The sequence below is a fragment of the Podarcis muralis genome, chromosome 2 (genome assembly GCF_964188315.1).
Source record: "Podarcis muralis chromosome 2, rPodMur119.hap1.1, whole genome shotgun sequence".
Classification (NCBI taxonomy): Eukaryota; Metazoa; Chordata; class Lepidosauria; order Squamata; family Lacertidae; genus Podarcis; species Podarcis muralis.
In genome coordinates, this window is record NC_135656.1 from 31,874,471 (window position 1) to 31,897,931 (window position 23,461).

Genomic DNA, 23,461 nt, shown 5'->3' on the forward strand with positions numbered 1-23,461 from the left:
CAGCCTAAGAGAATCCCACATTTTCAGATTTCAGAGTAAAAACAATTCAGAACTAGCCTCGCTACTGGAAAGATTCCACTCTAGTTTTTAGGTTTATTGCAGATCGCTTGCCTATGGCACACAGATTAGCTCCTGCAAGTAAGTTGGTTTAAACAGCCCTCGTACCCCCTTCACTTGAGGGATGCTGGCTTATTAAGACTGCAATCCCAAAAAACATTTTGAGAAGAAGCCCTGTTAAACTCAGTGGGACTTACTTCTGAATAGAAATGTATAGGATTGCACTGTAAACCTACTCAAATGTGTCCCCTGGATGAATTTTTCCTGTAAATACTAGCACTTTTAACAGCAGTTCTCAAAGCAGCTGGCATGGTGGTTAGCCCTGTTCCACTGATTGGGAAATGAAGGCAGTTAAGTTGATGAGCTTCTAGAACCTCAAAAGAAGAAAGAACTAAGAGGAACATTTGAGACTACATGATTTCCAGTCATGTAGCATGGTTATTTGATTATACATGCATGAAACATCAAAGCAAGAGGAAGCCACTGTCCAATGAACTTGGATAAGGTTTTTGCAGCCACCAAGCTATAGTACCTGAAGAAATTTGGGGTGTATCTCTCCCTGCACCGCCCCCCTCCTTCCAGAAAGGAATAGAAAATGCAAGTAAACATTAATAAGCACAGAGTATAGAAATAAGAGTCAAGGAAAGCCATGGCAGAGTTTAAGTCACCTTTAATTCCAGGAGAGCCACAAAAGAAAGGGGGCTCCAGAGCTTTTTCACCAAAGGAATGTAAAAATGAAAATGAAAACACACACACACACACAAAACAGAACAGGTCTGATCTGAAAACGTATTCATTTTACATTTCAGATTTCCAAGGAATTTTTTCCTTAAAATTAAAAACTAAAACCAGCCACTAAGCTGCCTGTCCACAGAGGATCACCTAGCCAACCAGCTCCCAGCAGGTATGGAGCTTGTGTGCAATCTCTATGCCCCAGCACTAATTAAAATAACCCAGCAGAGAACCTGGATTCTAAAGCAGTTTGGGGAGGCACAACAGCCCTGCTGGATACTGATTGCTCCATGTGTCTCCTCTGTATCATTGTTGCAGCAAAGATGTTCCGATTCTTCTACAAGCATATCCAACACAGATGAGGCAAGAAAAGGCTTACTGCTTCCAGTTTTTGTTTTTCCAAAGGGGTTTTAGGCAAATATTCATAACTACTACAGACTTCTTTTTTTGGATGGTTGAGACGGGGAGATGGTTCAGCTGTGGGAGGGTTAAATCAGGTTCTTGTCAACAAGAACTCATATGAAGTCTGAGCAACCCTTGAAGCAGCAAATGGGGCGGGGGGAATTAAGAAGCTAGATTGAAAGTATTTGGGGGAAATTACCACACTGGGTGCAGAAAGCTGTATACATCTGATCCATGCATTTTCCAGATGAATGCAGGAATTATCTTAAAGTTGCCCCCAACCTCTGCTAAGGAAAAGACGCTATACATGCTCCAAGCTTGGATTCCCTTCCATCAGAGACTGAATATGGGACCAGCAACATAGCAGAAGCAGCTTCACCTCTCTGTGGAGAAAGGTGGTGCTTATCATAGGAATCTATCTTCCATTCCAAATGACCACATTGTTCTAAAGATGAATTTTGGTTTTACTTTTGTAAAAACGAGGCAACCAAATAGCCGCAGGGGGAAGAAATACTCCACAGTCAAATATTTTGTCCTTATCATTTAGCCAATGACAAATTAAAACAGTGAGCCTCTAATAAAGTAACAATAAAATAAATACCTAGAATATTTCAGATTAGAAATAATAGTTACAAAAAAAGCCTCAATGGAATTAACTTACTGATACTGCTACAGAACTGACTCCTTCACAGACAAACGCGCCTCCAAAATCAGTTGCAGCTTCCCTCCTTACTCCCTAGGCTTGGTCAGTTTCACTTATCCTTTGGAATACTTCTAGACAACAATACAATACAATACAAAGCACAATATATACACACACACAGTCTGCTAATTCTTTTTTTGTGTGTGTGTACTGCAAATGGTGTAAAATGTTGCCCTCGATACAGGTCCTTGCAACAGTCCAAAAATAATGTCACTGTACTGGAGAGAGAGGGGAGGGGGGACTCTGGCCATTTGGACATCCTAGACTTGGCTGCGGAGCAGATGACATGATGGATTACAGGAAGAGTTCCTTGGGGTTGTCCTAAGGGTTAGCTTTGAATTCTCTCTAGCAATGACAGTAAAGTTTCTCAAGTATCTAGCCTTCTCGAACACTGTCCCGAGGTTCTGCCAACGAGCTATGGATGATCCCAGTAATTGACTCAACACCATCTCCTTCCAGGATCGTGCGATGGTCCCCTTCAACAATGTGGACAAATACTTTCCCGTCACAGACCTGCACAGGGCACAAAGATATAAAAGAGAACATCACACACACACACACTTTTTTAGTTTCATACACCTTCTGCCTTTCCATTCAGGAGAATGAGAAGGAACTCCTAATGACCCTTTTCTTCTTTTCACTACTTTCCACATTTTCTTTGTCTTCTTTAAATCAATCACAGCCAAAGACATGTCAAGCAAGGCCTAAGACCTTTTTATTTTAGGCTAATCATTCCATAACCTAGCAAACTAAATATTCAGCTGCTGCTGCTGCTGCTGCTTCGTAGACCAGAAAAATACTTGCAGAAAGTAAAGATAAGGAGTTGCATCAAGCATTTGAGCTCTACATCATGTGCTGTTAAGCTTTGACTTTTGGAGCACTTCAGTTTTCAGTGAGGGGCAGAGATGTTTAGAAGATGGCTGCAAACCACCAAGCAAGCTAGTTTTGTTGGTTTCAATGGGACTTAAAAGCACACATAACTAGATGATGGACTGCAACCAATGTTACTTTAAGGGCTGTGGTGGGTGAAAATCCACAAAAAACTTCCAGTTTCTTCTGTTAATGTTACTAACCTCTGAGAGCTTGTAGTCTCCTCCAAGACCTTCTCCGTACTCATTGTGGGTCTTTGCTTTCAGTAGCATCACGTTGCCATGATACTTGCTCTGAGGCACATACTTGTCTCCTGCCTTCAGTTTCTTGTAAAAGGAAGCAGCAGCAAAGGCAAGGGCCTCGTGGCTGAGGTCTCTGTGATTTTGAGTTATCAGATCAACAGACGCGTTGATACGAGCTTCCAGATTTGGTAGGGGTAGAAGAATCTCCAGCAACTGCAAACGGTACAGACAGGAAAGCTTTAGTACAAGGTGCAGTTTCTAGAGTGAAACTGTTGTGAGCAAAATGTGCTCCCCCAACCCCAGCTGTGAACGGTGCCAAAGAGCATTACCTTATTGTATTCCGTGCCAGTGAACTGCTGAACAAAGGCACACAATGCTTCAGTTTCTGCTTCAGCCTCGTTTCCTGGAGTTAGCTTGGCTCTGTAGCTCTGGCGGGAGAGGACGGAGCACCAGAAAATTCATGTTAAAATAATCTTAGACACAGAATTGAATTTTAGCAAAGGCACAAGCCCAAACCCCTTTGTGCCAGGCTCGGAGGAGGTGGGTTGGATCTTCCCGGCCCTGCCTGCTTCCACCAGCCTCTGCTTGCTGAGCGACAACAGTGTGGAGCTCCCTCTTTCTCCCACTAATAACCAGTGGGATCTCAGTTTGGTCTCCAGCTTGCCTTACAGAAATTGATTCAACAGGAAATGGCAGGCAATTCACATATGTGCACATGCAACAAAATACATGGTTGCGTGCTATTCCTACATGGAAGTGTAATCTTTTCCAAGTGGCTCTTGTAGCTGGATTGGTCTCTTACCTGAGTATGTGCTGCTACATAGGAGTGAGAACCATCAAGCAGGAACAGGGTGTTGGGTAAATGGGAGGGATTCTGCTGAGCTTCCAGCTGACGACACATTTCAAAAGCAACACAGGCACCAAAGGAATATCCAGAAATCCGATAGGGGCCTTCCGGCTGCACTTTTTTAATGCAGTCAATGTAATAGGATGCCAGGCTCTGTATACTGTCCACAGGAGCAGCTAGTAGTGAGAAGAGGTAAAATGAGGACAAGAATCAGGCTATGGATTGATCATGGTCACAATCTTTAGAACGTTGCTCTAAAGAGCCAAAATTCCAGACTGTGGAACTGAAATAAATTAGACAAGTTTCTACCGTTTCAAAATTGTTACTTTTTAAGAATATGGATATTTTTTGTCATGAACAGCAGAGATGTTCAGTCTGGACTGAACCTCTGAGCCTCTGGCAGCAAATGCTTACTTTTTGTAACATTTTTTCTATTAAGAGCCTTATAATATATAAGTTAAAGAGGAACTTAAAAGAAATTGAATTGAATAATTAGTTAATTGAGGAGTTGCTGAAGAAATATAAAACAAGGATGCAGAAAAGGGGAGGTATGGGGAAGTCCGGGAAGTAAGGTATATGAAAATAAGATTATGAAGTTATACATGTTTATATGTTTGTATGTTTGTGTATTGTGTATTTTTTATTTTGTGTTTGGAAAACCAATAAAAATTAATTAAAAAAAAATGATGGGAATATGATGATATTAAAAAAAACACACAAAAATTTTAAAAAAATAATAATAAAAAATATAATATATATACTTGTGCTTGTATTTGCATGTATTTTTTTCAAGTGAAAGTTAACCTCAAGGTTTAGGGGAAAAACCTACTCTATATAGTTGTAGAAATCTTAATTCTGTAATTTACTACATGCTAAATGCAATGTGGCGCTGTGGGTAAAAGCCTCAGCGCCTAGGGCTTGCCGATCAAAAGGTCGGCGGTTCGAATCCCCGCGGCGGGGTGCGCTCCCGTTGCTCGGTCCCAGCGCCTGCCAACCTAGCAGTTCGAAAGCACCCCCGGGTGCAAGTAGATAAATAGGGACCGCTTACTAGCGGGAAGGTAAACGGCGTTCCGTGTGCGACTCTGGCTCGCCAGAGCAGCGATGTCACGCTGGCCACGTGACCCGGAAGTGTCTCCGGACAGCGCTGGCCCCCGGCCTCTTAAGTGAGATGGGCGCACAACCCTAGAGTCGGACACGACTGGCCCGTACGGGCAGGGGTACCTTTACCTTTACCTTAAATGCAATGAAGACATCTGGATTCTGCCTACATGATTGAGGAACAGACTCATAATCAACCATCATGGCTAATTTCAGCCTCCACTCTTTCTGGAACCCTTTCTATGTTTTAAAGCAGACTTCGTCAACCTGGCGCCTTCCAGATATTTTGGGACTACAAATCCCATCATCCCTAACCATTTGTCCTGCTGGCTGGCTCTGATGGGAGTTGTGGTTAAAACCATCTGGAGGATACCAAGCTGGGGAAGGACCGCTTTAAAATATACCATTTTGACTTGGTGCTCCCTTCCCCAAATTAAAGGAATAAGTGTTTTGTCCCAAAGGAATCCTTATTCCAGTGGTAAATTATCACCATATACCTCTCTTATGGCATGGAGACTTCCCCATGTACACACACACACATGGACAAAATATGCTTGTATTCAGCAAATTGGAATGTTTGTGAAATATGTGAATTGATCCCAGCTACATTGACAAGGATGACTTCTGGATTAGACAATCAATCAGCATCACAGAACTACCTTTTGTGCACTGAAGTCCATAGGCTTGTACACGTAGTTTAGAGACAAGGTTGTTGAAAACGGAGAGAGATCCCTCAATAGGGTGAATGAGGAAGAGAGGCGGCTCCGTGCTTTTCACCTCATTCAGTTGCAAGACAGTTGGTCCATCTGGATTAACCAACAGGTTGTTAAAGTCCAATCTGGGTTGCTCTGCTTGACTGCCTTTTGTCTCATGGGATGATGCTTAAAAAAAAGCAAGTTACAGAAACAGATTATGGACCAGTTAATGCCACATTCAGTCTCATAAGATAATATAAGAGCAGATTGTAGGTTGGTTTTGGGACTAGTATCACTTGGCATACCCAGAATATCATTGGGCAGGTGTGGGTAAACCCCCCATTACCAGGACTGCTTATATCTGTTTTCAAATGCAGAATCAATTGTGCAATGAGCTTTTACTTTTTGGAATTAAACCCAAAAAAAGTTATCCTCAGAGAAAACAATATGCAATAGTTCTAGACTATATGTTGACTACATAGAAAACGAAAAAAGTACTCATTCTCTGTTGCTTCTGCAATAAAATAAAGAAGAAGAGAAGAAGAGTTTGGATTTGATATCCCGCTTTATCACTACCTGAAGGAGTCTCAAAGTGGCAATAATAATAATAATAATAATAATAATAATAATAATAATAATAATAATAATTTATTATTTGTACCCCGCCCATCTGGCTGGGCTTCCCCAGCCACTCTGGGCGGCTTCCAACAAAGATGAAAGATACACTAAAATGTCACATATTAAAAACTTCCCTGAACAGGGCTGCCTTCAGATGTCTTCTGAATGTCAGGTAGATGTTTATCGCTTTGACATCTGATGGGAGGGCGTTCCACAGGGCGGGCGCCACTACCGAGAAGGCCCTCTGCCTGGTTCCCTGTAGCTTTGCTTCTCGCAATGAGGGAACCGCCAGAAGGCCCTCAGAGCTGGACCTCAGTGTCCGGGCAGAACGATGGGGGAGGAGACGCTCCTTCAGATATACTGGACCGAGGCCGTTTAGGGCTTTAAAGGTCAGCACCAACACTTTGAATTGTGCTCGGAAACGTACTGGGAGCCAATGTAGGTCTTTCAAGACCGGTGTTATATGGTCTCGGCGGCCGCTCCCAGTCACCAGTCTAGCTGCCGCATTCTGGATTAGTTGTAGTTTCCCGGTCACCTTCAAAGGTAGCCCCACGTAGCATTCTCCTTTCCCTTCCTCCCCCACGACAAACACTCTGTGAGGTGAGTGAGGCTGAGAGACTTCAGAGAAGTGTGACTGGCCCAAGGTCACCCAGCAGCTGCATGTGGAGGAGCGGAGACGCAAACCTGGTTCACCAGATTACGAGACTACCGCTCTTAACCGCTGCACCACACTGGTGTTATTGCATCTATCTTCCCTGCTCCCAGGTAGCTAGTAGCAGTTTCTTCCCTGCTCCCAGGTAGCTAGTAGCTAGTAGCAGTGGGTATTGATTGGGCAAACAGCATAAGAGGAGATGGTGAAAGACTCCTTAGGCCCAATCCAAGTGGCAGTCCCATTTAGCTGCTTTGGGAGCTCTGAATCGTGGCTCACCCATGTCATGTCAAGGCTGGCCCTGGAAACTAGAAAACCCTTTCTCTGGGTAGGTAGGGAGCTCCTACCTACATCACCCCTTCCTTAAGTGTCACAAACCCAAAGTAGGGCAGATTTTAACCCACCAGACATACTTACTGTCTGTGGTCCCTGGTTTTGAAGAAAATTCTCGTAGTTTGTTAATGGTAAGCAACCTGACATCTCTCATTGACATGACGATGTCATAGTCCCTCTCCAGGGTTTGCCGCACTTCTACACCCATCAAAGAATCCAGGCCCAGATCAGCCAGGGAGGTGTCAGCATTTAGGCTGCTTATGTCACGGACACCTATGAGAAAGAAATACAAGTATTATTATTTTTTTACTGCTGCTCAAGCCCCTCTAAACTGTCAATAATTTCTTCACAGATCTCTTTTCCTCGCTGACACAACATTGCTATGTATTTATTTAAATGAGCTTTTAGCATAGCTGTCAACATTTCCCTTTTTTAAAAGGGAAATTCCCTTATTCCGAATAGGATTCCTTGCAAGAAAAGGGGAAAGTTGACAGCTATGGTTTTTAGCCCACTCTAGCATAAAAACCCTCACCAAGATGATTGCCACACTTTAAAATACAGAAGTAAATAAGCAAGCAGTAAAAAAAGAGAAAAACCAAAAACAATTTTCAGTACAGTACATTAATCATTAAAATAGTAAATAAGATAGTAGTAGCAGATAAAACAGTAACCTAAAATTAACAAAATGCTGACTGGAAAAAATGAGTCTTTAAGATCCTATAACAGGTCAGCAAAGAGAGGGCCATGTATTTTTCCATTCAGATACCGCACTGTGTTTTCATGGCATTCAGTTTTATATGATTTCCTCCCTTTCATTAACCACGTTTGACGCACTATTTCAAACTGTATAATAATTAGATCAACACCTTCAGCTAAGTTCCCAAACTCTTCCTCAATGTTTTATCTCATATATTTGTTTAAACTTTAAAGCAGTGGTAGCTTTACAAACTGGTAAATGCTCTTTGCCCCAAAGAGGCTGAAATATAAATGACGGCGAACACGGATGAATGTTACAGGAGCTAAATTAATAAATGTCTGCTAAATTCATCCTGAAATATTCACAGGGCACTCTTGCCTTGTGCATGAGTCGAGTTCCTGTGGCTAAGCATGTGACTGCATGGGCATAGACCAGGTTAATGGCCAAACTTGGCCCTCCAGATGTTTTGGGACTACAACTCTCATAATCCCTAGCTAGCAGGACCAGTGGTCAGGGATGATGGGAATTGTAGTTCCAAAACATCTGGAGGGCCAGGTTTGGCTATGCCTGGCATAGACAGAGGAGCAGGATGTCACCAAAGGAGAAAGGGACAGATGCTGGTTTTTAAATGCTTGCAAAGGGTGGCAAAGGGTAGCCAACATTTCTACTCAGAGTAGAATCACTGAAAATAGTGGACCTAAGTCAGTCACGTCCATTAATTTTAATGGGACTACACTGAGAATGCCTGATGTTGGATACACAAGTTATTTAAGCAGCAGTATAAAACTAGAAAACTATAAGGAGTATATTTTGCATTCACTACAGGGAATAAATGGTTGTATTGCAGGTATGGAAGAAGAATATTTCGGGAAATCAAAGTAGGATGTAATGAGGCCTTTACTACGTTATCTAAGAAGAAAATAAGCAGATCCAGAAGGTTCTGAGTCATTTAAATGTTGGGAAATGATTTGTGCAATGCAAGAGAAAGTAAGAGCTCAAATATATGTCCACATTACTGGTGTGTGAGGAAGGAATGATAATGATGGTGTTGACAGAGGGAAAGTGAGCAAACTAGCAATTTTAGAATGAGATCATCAAATGATGATGAGAATAAACAAATGATCATCAGAACATTCGACCAGTGTTTTTTCTAAATTAGAAACAATCAACATACATTAAAGGCTATATTCAATACGCCTATGGTAAAAAGAATAATTCACACTAAATAATTTGTTATATACACTTTTATAAGAATATAATATGAAAAAGTGAACAATAACATTAGGTCAAAGCAGAGGGAGAGAATCTGTATTTGTTGTATAACACTCCCACACTATATAGCCAGTATTTATGTAAGTGAAAAATACAAATGGCTGAGCATTATCTTGAAATCTTATGTTCCAGTAGTTTAGAAATCAGTGTTTGAAGTCTGCTGGCCACTTTGCTGAGCAGAATATTCTTTAATTGCAAAGTTTAAACCACCCTCTCTTGGCATGACTACAAGGCTGGAAGTTCCACTTCTGTTTTAGATTAACTACAGTTAGCAATAGATCTGAACTTGAAACTGCAGTTAATATTAACTACGGTTTGTTGAAAATCAGCCACTTTCATTTATAACATTTTGAAGCCGGCTGATTTCATCTCCCAACATTTAAATGACTCAGCACCTTTTCATGAAAGCACGGTTAAGGTTAATGGCGGTTTGTCTGAATTTCGTTTAGCATTACGTGCAAACGCAGCCAGTGTTGGAAGAGGGTAGGAAGAAGTGGGCAGTATTCTGAATAGTTAGTCAGTTGGAACCAAAAAGATATAAGACTTTGGACAAGAGAAGCGGGGGGAGGAGGCAGCAGTGGAGGAAGCCTCTCAGGCACCTGGGGCGGCGCACCCAGGGGCGGTGCAAGTGGCGGAGGGCACACGCAGTGCCCATAGGGACGGCCTGTCCGCTGCTGAGGCCCCACGACGCACCCCGTCCCTATCAGTGCAGCGGTGATCCACCCAGGGGGGATTTTGTCACACACCCCAGTGATGACACCCGGGGGGAGCCGCCCCCACTTTCTCCGCCACTGGGTGGAGGTCTTTATTTCAAAGAAAGGATTGGAGCATTGTGGAAGAGACAGTTGCATGTAGAGAAAGTGGGGGGAAACAGGAGGGTTGTAAATGCTTCCCCATAATAACCCACTGTTTTGTGTAAGCCGCGCACAATGTGACAAGAATAGTTTGTTAAAAAATCGGATTTGCAGAACAAAAATCCCTATTTACAAAGGATTTATTAGATACAAAAGTAAAAGTATTATAAAAAATGTACAAACTGCTGCTAAAGTGTAAACAAAAGAGGAATTTGTGAAATCAAGTATGATTTAGTGGGCCCAGGATGTGGGTCATAATATTAATTATGAACTATGGGAGCAGGGACCGAGCAACGGGAGCTCACCCCCTTGCGGGGATTCAAACCGCCGACCTTCTGATTGGCAAGTCCTAGGCTCTGTGGTTTAGACCACAGCGCCACCCGCGTCCCTTTTTTCACATGTAAGTTCCTGCTAAGCGTTTCCATATTCTGGTCCCCACTCTATAATTGTCTCACTTTTGCTCTCCCGAGTCTGTGCCTTGTTCCACTTTTGTTCTCTGTTATGTTCTCTCTCTCTTCCAAGTTTCAAAACTGAGGGAGGTGACAGGTCCACACCTTTAAAACCTTTAAAACCCACTCCTGTGCAAACTTCTGGCCATATTTCCTCCCACACCTCCTTGCATCCACTTGCAATGCACTGTTTTCCCCCTACGAAAGCCTATGCATGGCACAACTTTTCAAGAGCAACCCAGTTCTGTGAAATCATCCCCAGGGAACAATAGGGCTGATTGTCTTCTAGTATGAAAAAGCATAGCAGGCAATAATCAGGCCAGGAGAGATGATGCAGTGCAAGTAGCACAATACAATCCTGAAATAACAGCAATGAAGTAACACCCCTTGCTTTTTCCTGTAAGACCTATTGCAGTCGTTAAGAGTCGTCAACAGACTCATCACAGCTATCTGCCAATCACCCATTCCCACCACCCTTCTGAGTAATACCCCTCCCCACCTTCTCACTATATAGAAGGATCTGGCAACTTCTGTTTCAGTGTATCTGAAGAAGTGTGCATGCACACGAAAGCTCATACCAAGAACTAACTTAGTTGGTCTTTAAGGTGCTACTGGAAGGAATATTTTTTTTGTTTTGACTATGGCAGACCAACACGGCTACCTATCTGTAACAGCAATGGATTGTGTGAGAAACAGTGGATATAAACAAACCACAGGAGTTGTAAAGAGGGCAACTTTAAATCTGCATAAATTAATCAGATTTCAAAATGGTTCTCTCTTTGGCTGGTACTCTTGCAACTATTTCAGCAGCTCTGAGGGGAAGAAAAGGCCTTAACTGATGCTTCTGCTGTTTTGGTGTGCGCTCGCTCGCTCTCTCTCTCTCTCTCTCTCTCTCTCTCTCTCTCTCACACACACACACACACACACACACACACTTCCTGCATATCTACACAAAGGGTGTATGGGGCCACCATTATAAAACTGTGGCCGTGAACCTAGAGTTGCCATATTCCAGAAAGTGGAAATTCGGACACAAAAGCCGTTCAGCTTTTTGGGCAAAGTTGTTGAAGTTATCCCAAAAAAATTGATAGTTCCTACATGGGTTGCCACACATCCGTGTTTTCTTGGACATTTTCGTGATTTCCTGTAATTTCCGATAGACAAATCCAGGGTATGTCAGGGAAAACACGGACATATGGCAGCCCTTCCATGAACTATAATAAAACACTGTAAAAATCCTCTCAGCTACACAGTGTAGCAAATTTCCTGGGCAGATTCATTACAAGCACCATAGGTAGCTCAGGATGTTAATTCATTTCACACCAGGATAGCTGTTTTATGCTAACCACTGGAGATTTTCAACGAAGACAACATCACAGAATTGCCGCCATTATCCAGAGTGATATTTACCGAGAATGTGAGCAACAGCATCCACGAGGTCTTTCTGGCTGGCCCCATCACTTTTTGCCAAGACTTTTTCTGCCAAGACGAAACTGGACATGACAGGCTGAGGCTGGTTGAGGAAGTGATCCAGAACTTCCAAGCATGAGCTGAGCCTCTGTGGCAGAGTCCCTCCAACCACAGTATCGTTGGTGCCCATTGTCTCCAAGACGACACCCACGTCACCAATAGCGCCCCACTGTACTGCCAGGGCTGGAAAAGAAGACAGAACGCATGGTGGTGTTTATAGAGCATATGACAAAACAAAATAGAGCAAGCAGACAGAAACAGATTTGGTGGTGCACAAAAGGCATCAGGTGGCATATGCCTAGTTCTGTGAAAATCGTTTTTTGCCTTTTACTTTCAAAAAGAAATTCCTCGGGGCTGGAGGGACTGTGCTGTTACCTGGAAGCCCATCATGCCGTCTCTGTTCACAGATGCGCTCCATGGTGGAGTTGGCAAAACCATAATTGCTCTGCCCGGCATTTCCTCTTCCACAGCTTACCGAAGAGAAAACGACAAAATGGTCCAGCTCTGGGCACTTTTGACGGGTTACTCTAGTGGGGGAAACATCACAGGGAAGATAATTTGTTACTCATTTTCATGAAGATTCCTCTCTCCTTCATCTTAAGTATCATCAAGTAGAACAGTTGTTCATATTCAGTCTTCACATGCTACTTACTGGTCCAGGTTAAGTGTCCCTGAATATTTGGGTTTGTTGACTTCCTGGAAAAGTTCTGGTGTCTGATTTTCCAGCATAGCATCTTTCAAGACCTATAGGAAACCAGGAATTAGTGTTTTTCACATTTGTCCCCCACTCAGTCAAGTCAAGATACAAATCACGCTTTCCTTTTCAAAACAAATATGGAAACAGAATAGCAAATTCTGGACAAAGGGCCAACCTGGATGTACTGTTGTAAATTTAAATTGCATTTCTAAAAACCCAAATGGTAGCCGTTGCAGAAGGAGGGGAATGATAATTAGTAGTTCTGCAGCTAGGGATGGTATGGTTAAACTCTCACACAATATTTGCCCTCCAGTGTGTGCTCTTTTTTTAAAAAAAATAAAATACAAGCATACATTTAAAGTCAAGTCTAGTTTGGTCCTAAGAAATCTAGCTAAGATATTTTTGAAATATAAATTAGTGATTCTTCCTGATGAGGGTCAGATAAGTTCTCCTCATGCATTGCTTCTTTTACACATGTACAACATTAACAACTAATAGAACATGCCCCCCCTCGAATTTACTAGGAAACCTCACCCTTGCCCTTCAAGTTTTTCTGCTGACTACAAAATGAAGGGTAACATTCCATTTGGTGGCTGCTGCTTCTCCTATATCATAAGCATAACCCTAGCACCTCAGTATGACTTTCCTCTTTTGACTAAACGACAACAAACGTGGAGCAATGGAGCGATAGTTTTCTGTCTTCATGACCAGCCTTCCCCAACCTGGTGCCCTTCAGATGTTTTAGACTATAACAGCCCTAACCACAGGCTATGCTGGCTGGGCTTAATGGGAGCTGGAGTCCAATGATATCTGGAGACCACCAGGAAGGTTGTTCTAGAGTCTAGATCTTTCCAGAACACACTGAAGAAGAAAGCTAATCAGAATTGTTGCCTGTTAAGGTGGCCCAGCCAAAGCAAACAGCAGATAAGAAGCTATAGCAGCCATGTTGATCTTGAGCCACTCACCATAGCCAAGTTGAAGATGCCCCCAACTGGTCCAAGCTGAGAAGCTTCTTGTATTAAGCGTTGTGCCCCTTCAAGAGTCCCGACATCACTGGTTGACACGAGAACTTGGACACCCAACTGTTTCCATTCTTGGACACGCTTAGCCTGATAACCTGCAAATCGTGAAAATCTAGAAATGAGAATCACTGGGCACTGGATATACTTCTCATTGGAATTATTCTTCTCAGAAGTCTCGCATTGCTTCACTTTCTGGTCAGTATTTCCCCCTTCTTTCTTAATAATGGGATTAATCGTTGTCTTTTGTTTAAAGATGAACAAGTGCCTTTGCTCCTATATATATTGTGAATTTCTTATGCTAAACCTAGATGCTTCACAACTTCATTTCAGGTTCTCTCCCCAACCTCACCCCACATAATTTCCCCACCTTTTTTATAAAAAAAAAGCCTGCAACCATTGTTCTTCAACATCATGAACTGAACCAATTTCTTGACTACTGCTCGCAAACTCAAATCTTTCCTTCAAATGCTTTTCATTATCAACTCACCAGTTCGGATGCCGGAACGAGATGTTAGCACAAGCTTCTTTGCTCCTCTTTCAATCAGCCACTGAGCCAACTCCAGCCCAAATCCCCCAAGGCCTCCTGTGATAATGTACGTCTTGTTTGGTGGGCAAGAAGTCCTGGATATGGCAGAAAGCTGGGTTTGCTTAGCTTCCTTTGTGGGACATTTCTCTTCTTCGTGGACCTGCAAATGGTAGTGCAGACAGTTAATCAAAAACAATAATCTACAGAAAAACTGAAGCATGCTCTCTGTTTTTATAGCCTTGGTTTATGCTCTGCTGGCAAAGGATATCCCATGCAAGAAGCAAATGATAAATAAAGTGGAAGCAGGTGCTAAATGCTTTAGCTCATGGGTAGGCAAACTAAGGCCTGGGGGCCGGATCCGGCCCAATCGCCTTCTAAATCTGGCCCATGGACGGTCCAGGAATCAGTGTGTTTTTATATGAGTAGAATGTGTCCTTTTATTTAAAATGCATCTCTGGGTTATTTGTGGAGCCTGCCTGGTGTTTATACACGAGTAGAATGTGTGTACATGAGTAGAATGTTTAAATGTAGCAAATAAAAAAATACTAGTTGTTTAAAAACCTGTGAAAAAAGGCCTTCATTAAACACCTTTAGGCGCCAGGCAAAAACATTCCCTCTTTAACCAGGCCTTTGGCTGATTAACATACAATGCCCTTTTTAAAATATGCTGGGGAGGAGGGGTGTGTGTGTTACTGGGTGGTTGTTGTTGTTATGTATTTTGTCTCTTTATATTTTAATTTTATGTTGTAACCACCCTGAGACCTGTGAATATAGGGTGGTATACAAATTTAATAAAAAATAATAATAAACAGTGTTAACGCCACCTCTCAGTGAATTTCCCTCTCTCACTCCTAGGCCTTACTATCACCACTTATAGCTGATCAGCACAGTTTGCACACACTTGGGTCACAAATGCAGTCTTTAGATCTACCAACCATACCTTGATCACAACTTTTCCAATGTGTTTCCCTTGTGCCATGTATCTGAAGGCAGCTTCTACCTCTTCTCTGTTGAAGGCAGTGGTCCGTAGAGGTTTCACCACACCGTCTCTTATGCCCTTCGTCAGCAAGTCGGACACTATTTCCCAGTCTCGGTTTCCCTCCTCAAAAATGGCATCTAAAAGGATCCCATGGAAAGCCACGTTCTTCAAGAAAAGGGCCATTCCTACAGGGAGCAACACAGGTTTATGGGCTTTACATATGGTCTTCACAACCATCAAATTCTATTTGAATATTAAAAATAATTCACATACCAGTGGCACAAACAGAAACAGAAGCCTTTGAAACGAAGCTGCTATTTTTGAGAGTAAGAACTCGTGGATTACATGAGCAAGGCTTAAGAGAGGCCAGTTCCACAGAAACACCACCCACACAGATTCATTGCAAAATGTATTAGAGACACGCATCATGTTATTATGATGCTAGGAACAAGATGTTTAGGGAGAAAGCTAGCTCAGGAAGTGGTTTGGGGGCCACTGAAGAGTAGCGTGGTTTTGTTTCTCTGAATGACCATACTCATAAAATAAAAATCTGAGTGAAATCTTACCAAGCGGTGTGTTGTTGGACAGGTCGTATTTGCCTATTTCCAAGAAGCGTCCATGTTGAGCAAGGCAACGCAGACTGGCCTGGAGCTTCTCTTCTGATAAGGAGTTCAATACCAAGTCGACACCTGCAAATAGGAACAATATAACATTCCAGCACTGCACAGGATTCATGATGCCCTGTCTTCCTACTAAGTAATCCACACACCCAACTTCTAATTAAATCTTAAGCCCTGGAAAAGGCTTTATTACCTCTACCATTGGTGGTTTTCAGGACATGTTGCTCAAATGAGGTATTTCTAGAGCTGGCAAAGCTATTCGCATCAAGTTGTGGGAATCTTTTTTGGAGATATTCACGTTTCTCTTTAGAGCCTGAAATCAGACAATAAATGTTTTGTTTTAGTAAGCTCCAGTCCCTTGCAGGCAACTTTCTTCTGTAGAGGCCAACACTAAAGAGGAATAGAGCTGATTGTTTAATGCTTCCTGAAGAGATTCAAGAATTCACTGCCCCCCACAAAAAAGAATGAAATAACCAGGAAAAATTTTCTTAGTCACTCCCTCCATGTTTATCTCTGTGGAATAAAACATAGGCATACTTGCGATGCACACACTCTTAAAATACTGCTTCAAAAAAATAAAAAATAAACTACCTCCGAACATGAATGCCTTGTTCCAATTGAGTGTCAGAATGATCAGTAAGGGCACAAAACAAGGACAATAGGGTGACTAGAAAAAGAGTGTCTCTACTTACCCACAGTAGTAAAGACACGGCAGCCCATGCTGAGGGCAATAGCAATGGCTGCTTGGCCCACACCACCTGAGCCAGAATGAATGAGCACAGTCTCGCCCTTCTTCATGCCGCCCCGGACCACCAAGGAATAGTAAGCTGTAGCATATACCACAGGAACAGAAGCTGCCTCTTCTAGAGTCCTGAAGAAAAGGAAAGAGGCCTTTCTCAGGTATCAACATATATTTTCTGAGCCAGTTATCATCTCTCACAACTCTTTTCTATAGAGGGAAGAGGGAGGGTGAACACGCAAGATCCTAGGGAATAAATGGGGAATCTGCACTATATTTTGCATCATCCTTGACCACTGGGTTATGCTGGCTGGGACTAATGGGAGTTGGAGTCTCACAGCATCTCTGTCATAGAGTACTAGCCAATGAATTCAAAACAGTTATACTGGAAAAAACCCAACTGCAACAAGATAGTTCTATTGCTAACAATGCATTATTTACATCAAATTTCAATTTGCTTTTAAAAGGTCTTCAGATCAGACAGAGTGTATGTAACCTAGCCCCCACAAGAAAGAAAATGTAAACTAGCCTACCAGTTTTGTGGAACCTCCCACAGAAACCTCTTGTCAGAGTCGACCACTGTAGCCAGTCCTTTAGCTGGTAGCAATCCCATCACTTTTTTCCCTGCAGGGTCAAGTCCTGAGAATTCCATTCCCAACATGCATTGCTGCAATGTCCAGTTTCCTGAAAAAGAATGGAATGATCCCATGAAGCTACTCCAATAAAGTGTAACGCGTGGGAAAAGGTAACGTCTGATGTCTAAAAGTTTGGAACGTGGCAGCAACCAGATGCTTTTAACATCTTTGCCCCTTCCCTCTCCAAATCAGTAACCAATGATGTTACATTTCTTGATTTACTCTCAAAAGCAAGAATAGGTAAAGGGAACCCTGACCATTAGGTCCAGTCATGGTCGACCCTGGGGTTGCGGCACTCATCTTGCTTTATTGGCCAAGGGAGCCAGCGTACAGCTTCCGGGTCATGTGGCTAGCATGACTAAGCCGCTTCTGGCGAACCAGAGCAGCGCACGGAAACACCGTTTACCTTCCCGCTGGAGCGGTACCTATTTATCTACTTGCACTTTGACATTCTTTCGAACTGCTAGGTTGGCAGGAGCTGGGACCGAGCAACGGGAGTTCACCCCGTCACGGGGATTCGAACCGCCAACCTTCTGATTGGCAAGTCCTAGGCTCTGTGGTTTAACCCACAGTGCCACCCACGTCCCTCAAAAAGCAAGAATAAGAACTTGCTAATATAAATAAGCTCTGCATATATATATATATATATATATATATATATATATATATATATTGCTCAAGGAGCTTTCCTTAGGTGTTGCATTAAATTAATTATACTAAGTGAGGCAAGAGAGTGCTATGAATGACAAAAACACAATTGAAGTGAGGAAAGGCCACTTGGCCTAGGGCACAGGAGTTCAATGTGCACAGGGAAATCAGTATCAGGAGATGTTTGCCATGTGACTTTGCTTTAAGTCAGGCCATCGGACCATTTAGCCCTGTACTGAGTATAACTGGGAATGCTCTTTGTCTTAGACTTAGGCAGAAGATTTTTCCTAACAACCACTACTTGAGATTCTTTAACTTGGCTTAGAAGCTGGGGGATTGAACCCCTGACTTTCTGCATGCAAATCATGACTGTGGAACTCTGAGCCCTCCCCCGGGTATTTATGCCTGGTTATAGACATGGTGCCCCTTATTTTTTGATAACACACTTGCATGAAGCCCCCAAAATGGCTTACAGACCGTGTGTCACTCACAATGTCAAAATATCGCGAGGTCTCTCTTGAAAGAAAAATCCCCCCCAGCTCACCTGGAATGGCATCTGGGGAGAGTTTTCCTGTAGCCAACATAATGTCACGGAAATTGAGAGATGCATAATAGACTTTGCAGAGCTGGACATTGGGATTGGTTGTGTGGAAGTGGCGAAGCGGAGAAGCGATCCAACGGAGCGAGGAAAGATCTCCACGCGTCAATACATTCACAAATGCATATTCAGTCAGCTCTTGAGGTTGAGCTGTGGCAGAACAGGAGACAGAGCAGTCAGCATTCTTCCATTGTTACAAATAAAAGTGTGTTTGCTTGTTAATTTGTAATAAACACACAAACATTTAATATCAGAGACCACCCACTAACCATTATGGAAAGGCGTATTTTTAATGGCCGGCACAAGCCTGGTGGCATAGAAAAGTTTTCAGCAGACATTTAAAGGTTGAAAAAGAAGGTGCCCGCTTAATCTCTGCTGGCAGAGCTTTCAACAGAACTGAACCTATGACACTAAAACCTGTACTTTGTGTTGGTGTCAAATATGCAGGAGACAATTAATTACCCTCCTACAAATGATCTCAGTGACTAAGCTGGTATATAAGGATTTACACAGTCCCCAAGCTACTCCCAGCCCAATTTTTTCAGGGCTTTGTAAATTAATACAAGGACCTTGAACCCGGTTTGGTAGTAGATGGGCAGTCAGTGCAGATGTTTTAACAATAGCATCACGTGTCATCGGCCATGTGCTGTAATCTCAGTTGGAAAAGAAGTCATACCACTTGCTCAACAGATGCCAAATGTTCAAGAGGGCATGTGTTATTTCACAGAATCAGGATGATCATGTCCCAGAAGAACAATTACTGAGGAAAGAGACTGGGCCAAGGAGTGTCTTCTTACTTTTTGTTTTCCAGACCTTATGGCAGGAGTAGCAAGCATGGTGATCTCCAGACTGGAAGACTGCAGCTCCCATCATTCCTGGCCACCAGCCGCTTTGACTCAGGCTGATGGAAGTTGCAGTCCAACAACATCTGGAAGGCACCGTGTTGGCTGCCTATGGTGTTGGGGAAATAAATACAGTGGTACCTCAGGTTAAGTACTTAATTCGTTCCAGGGGTCCGTACTTAACCTGAAACTGTTCTTAACCAGAAGCACCACTTTAGCTAATGGGGCCTCCTGCTGCTGCCGTGCCGCCGGAGCACAATTTCTGTTCTCATCCTGAAGCAAAGTACTTAACCTGAGGTAATATTTCTGGGTTAGCGGAGTCTGTAACCTGAAGCGTATGTAACCTGAAGCGTATGTAACCTGAGGTACCACTGTATTGCTACAAGCTCGCTGACAATAAGAATCACCTTGTTTTAGCTGGAGATGTCTGAAAGAGCCCCACTTCCCATCACGATAAACATTCATCACTAGGTCATTCTGCAGAATCGTTTGCATCTGCTTGGTAGAAGGGGTGGTGGAGGGTTTAGGAGAAGAAGAGTCCAGGTTGGAAACAAAAAGGCACCTAGGAAGTAAAGCACACACTTAATCTATGTGTTAATTCGCATACATTTCTACCAGATGTTCATAAGTAGCAACAGAAATTGAATGCTGTCACTGGATGCTGAATTTTGGTACCTGATCCTGTTGCCCCCAGGCTCTTGGCGCAGGCAATTCACCATGCCAACAATTCCTGAAGTACCACAGCTGGTAGCCGTTAGCCACACGGGATGTTCAGAAGGTTCTGCTAGCATTTCCTGCAGGAGAGATCCCAGGCAAGCTGATTAGTTAACACAGAAAAGAAGGATTTCCAGAACAAAAAAATGAAAGGGAAAAAAAGCAGCTCTCTCTTTCACTCGAACTGAGAGAGTGCACTTTTTAAACAGCCAATAACTTCATTGAGAAGTAGATGAAAGTCCTGGGAACAAGAATGGAAAGCAGCTATTCCCCATATTGAAAACTGTTACCTTCAAAGGTTCCACCCATTTGTAGTGAGTCTCATCCACCGGCAGGAAAACAGGCTCCTTCGCAGGAACTGGCCGACGGCATAAAAAGATGGTTGCGCCAAAGGAGGATCTTTTTACAGCTACCAAATTCAGACCAGCCTTGCTAAGTAAGTCCTCCCATTCTACCTGCCAAGACAATAAATTTTAAATGTATAAGATGGGACCAAGCAAATGATTCTTGAACCAACGATTGTCTCAATTGCTGGCTTCACAAAACAAAGATTTTGGAAATCACCACACTATTGTTGAGAGCTGATTTTAACTGCTGTTCTTGCCTTTTTGATCTGCTCTTTGCATCTAGTGAAAAATTATTGACTTCCATGGGGCTGCATGCAACAGATGATAGATAGATATGATATGGTATTGATCATATATTGAAACATATAAAGAATGTTAATATTTTTGTTTGGGAAGTGTATTTATAAACCAGATACCTGCAGCCCTAACAATGCAATCCTATGAATGTTTGCTCAGAAGTAAGCACCACTGACTTGCGTTGGTCTTACTCCCAGGTAAGTGTGTAAAGGACTGCAGCCTAAATTTCCATTTTATTTGCCAATATCTATTGCCGTTAGGCTTAGCAACCTGGCTACATTTCAGCTTCTGAGATTACCTCTCCTTGTTGTTGTAGCACTGCATTTTTTTAAGAGGCCTGGTGAGTGTCTGTCACACCCCAGTCATGTACATCGATGGGAATTGTTGCTTCTGAGAATCACTAAGGTAGGCAGTTATATGGCTGGTTGTATACTGAGCAATCCTAACCCCAGCTGGGCAGCACTGCAGTGTGGCAGATCAGGGTAACCACTGCCACAGGCAAAACCATGCTCTGTTCTATGCCAGTCTGGGGATGGCAAGTGGGGCCAGCTCATGATCCAGTGAACCCTGGGATGGCTCAGCTGCTCCCCCTTTCCACCCACAGAATTCCGTTTTGGGGATTTCTGCAAGCTGCTGCCAGTGGAAATCCCAGAAACGGTACCTCCGCCTGCCTGCACTTTCAGCAGGCAGAACAGGGAGTTCCTTGCCAGAGGAGTGACCCTGGCATCTCTGAGGGGATAGGTAGGTGGAATTCTTTTGGGCTGAGCAGAGAGACAGTCCTCTGCAATATGAACCGCTGGATTTGGAGTTTGGATTGCAGTCCTAGCTATTGTAAATACATTGTGATTGTCCCTAAGTAGAACAACAAAATAATTTACTGTTTTTCCAAGGCAAGAATCCTCTACTGATTCATTTTCTTTTCTAATCATAAAAATGCCCCCTCCCCCAAAACAAAATACTTGATACCAGTTCATACCATACAATTAGTATGCCTTTTCAATCCCTAAGAATAGGAACCAATAATCTAAACAACAGAGGAGAGTTCTAAATCTGCCTAAAACTACGGATTATTTCTGGATTATTTTTTTTAATGAATAGTTATCCTTTTAAAAGGAAAATGAAAAATGAAACACCACTCCAAACTCATTGCTCTGAGCAAAGCATGATCTAGAGCCAACTGAAGAGAAATAACAAGGGCTTATAAATTTACCTGAGTCAAGAGACCAGGTTTCTCCTTCAGCTCGGGAGATGTGAGGAAGCTGACAATTTCTCCCAGAGTTTCTCCCTTCAGAAGAGTGTGCAGTAAGACAAAACCACCATCCTTCACTGTGGCCGCCATGTTGGAGAGCACCTGTGCTGGATTCCTGAAAGGGTTCAATGCGCAGTTGCACACGAGGAGATCAGCATTTGCCAGATTTCCAGAAGGAGGGCTTGCAGGGTCCCACTGCTGAGTAGAAACACCAAGTTCTTGCAAACGGCTCTCATTGGATGCCAATATTTCTGGGGCTCTGTCAGTGGCAGTGTAGTCCAGTTGAAGCATGGGCTGAGTGTTCAAGATGCTTGTGACGCGCGAGTATAAGTGCCCGTCTCCTGCCAGGGCCTGTAAACAAAAAGAGTAGCCATTAATGAAAAGCACTGTGTGTCATTAACACATGGAGAAAGCACACTCACGGAGAAAAGTTTTGCCTCTCTGCAGAGCTGCACCCCAGCTCACCTCGACTATCTTCATCTTGCGGCTGGTGATGTTCTCCAGTGCCACGTCCACACAGGTCTTCAGCTCAGCAAAATCCAGCAAGCCATTGAGGAGGGGGTCTTCTTGAAGATGCAGCTTCTCTCGAGTCACAACCTGTTCCAGCTCTGAGTAGAGGTTTCCGTTCAGCTCCAGGCGACAGATCTCAGCAAGGATGTGCAGGAGGCCCTTCTGCTCAGGTTCCGTCTGTGCAGACGTCTTTATATTCTCTAGCCCTGGAATAGCCAACTTGACTCCATGCTTTGCTATCTTCTTCTGTAATTTCTGGATCAACTCTGTAGAGGAGAGAAGGAATATGAAAACAAAATTATTTATGTTGCTGGTGCTTTTGACTTTGCTAATATTGTTCACAGGATGCATTTGACTTCCACATATGCCTACCCGGACCTAAAGGTCGTTTCCTAAGGGGCTTCTCCATACCTCCTTGCCAAAAGAGGAGGGGTGTCTACTTCATACCGGACGCATCAGAAAGCATAGTGATATAAGAATCTTCTTACCTTTGCAATGGTCAAAGCTGGAGTGAAGCTGGGCATTGGAGGACAAGCAGCCATTCTCCACATACGGCACAAAGCAAAACTTCTCAAGTGTGGGAGGGGTCTGCTCCTGCTGGCGCCGAGGAGCCACACTAGCGTGAAGACCAGAGATCTGGACAGCTCCTGCTGTGATGGTGTCAAAGCAGCGGTCCACAACAGCATCAAAAGCTACAAGGCAAGGCAAGAGTCAGCAGAAAGCATTAGAAAAGCAGTGAAAATGCAGTGCAGTCAGATGGAGAAGAATCTTTCAGAATTTTGTCTAAGAGAAAATCCAGCTGCTAGCAGCTTTATGACTCCCATAAATCTATCTTACTGCTTTAAGGTAAAGGTAAAGGGACCCCTGACCATTAGGTCCAGTCATGGCCGACTCTGGGGTTGCGGCGCTCATCTCGCTTTATTTGCCAAGGGAGCCAGCATACAGCTTCCTGGTCATGTGGCCAGCATGACTAAGCCGCTGCTGGCGAACCAGAGCAGTGCACGGAAACACCGTTTACCTTCCCGCCAGAGCAGTACCTATTTATCTACT

The 23,461-nt window shown here is 43.3% G+C and overlaps 1 protein-coding gene across 1 annotated transcript in view; it reads right to left on the bottom strand.

Annotated features, from left to right (window-relative positions):
* Positions 1-710: 710 nt before the first annotated feature.
* The window catches only part of FASN (fatty acid synthase), a 59,123-nt gene continuing 36,372 nt past the window's right edge, over positions 711-23,461 (bottom strand). Inside the window, exons 21-43 of the mRNA XM_028716217.2 lie at positions 22,900-23,103; positions 22,367-22,677; positions 21,863-22,252; positions 20,299-20,463; positions 19,970-20,088; positions 19,702-19,856; positions 18,399-18,602; positions 17,105-17,255; positions 16,525-16,703; positions 16,026-16,145; positions 15,779-15,901; positions 15,174-15,397; positions 14,195-14,393; positions 13,651-13,802; positions 12,641-12,732; positions 12,364-12,515; positions 11,929-12,171; positions 7,331-7,519; positions 5,611-5,832; positions 3,809-4,029; positions 3,336-3,434; positions 2,968-3,219; positions 711-2,407 (exon numbers count right to left, since the gene is read on the bottom strand). Of these exons, the coding sequence (XP_028572050.2) occupies positions 2,270-2,407; positions 2,968-3,219; positions 3,336-3,434; positions 3,809-4,029; positions 5,611-5,832; positions 7,331-7,519; positions 11,929-12,171; positions 12,364-12,515; positions 12,641-12,732; positions 13,651-13,802; positions 14,195-14,393; positions 15,174-15,397; positions 15,779-15,901; positions 16,026-16,145; positions 16,525-16,703; positions 17,105-17,255; positions 18,399-18,602; positions 19,702-19,856; positions 19,970-20,088; positions 20,299-20,463; positions 21,863-22,252; positions 22,367-22,677; positions 22,900-23,103 (4,304 nt within the window). The 3' untranslated portion in view covers positions 711-2,269. The remainder of the gene's footprint in view (positions 2,408-2,967; positions 3,220-3,335; positions 3,435-3,808; positions 4,030-5,610; positions 5,833-7,330; positions 7,520-11,928; positions 12,172-12,363; positions 12,516-12,640; positions 12,733-13,650; positions 13,803-14,194; positions 14,394-15,173; positions 15,398-15,778; positions 15,902-16,025; positions 16,146-16,524; positions 16,704-17,104; positions 17,256-18,398; positions 18,603-19,701; positions 19,857-19,969; positions 20,089-20,298; positions 20,464-21,862; positions 22,253-22,366; positions 22,678-22,899; positions 23,104-23,461) is intronic.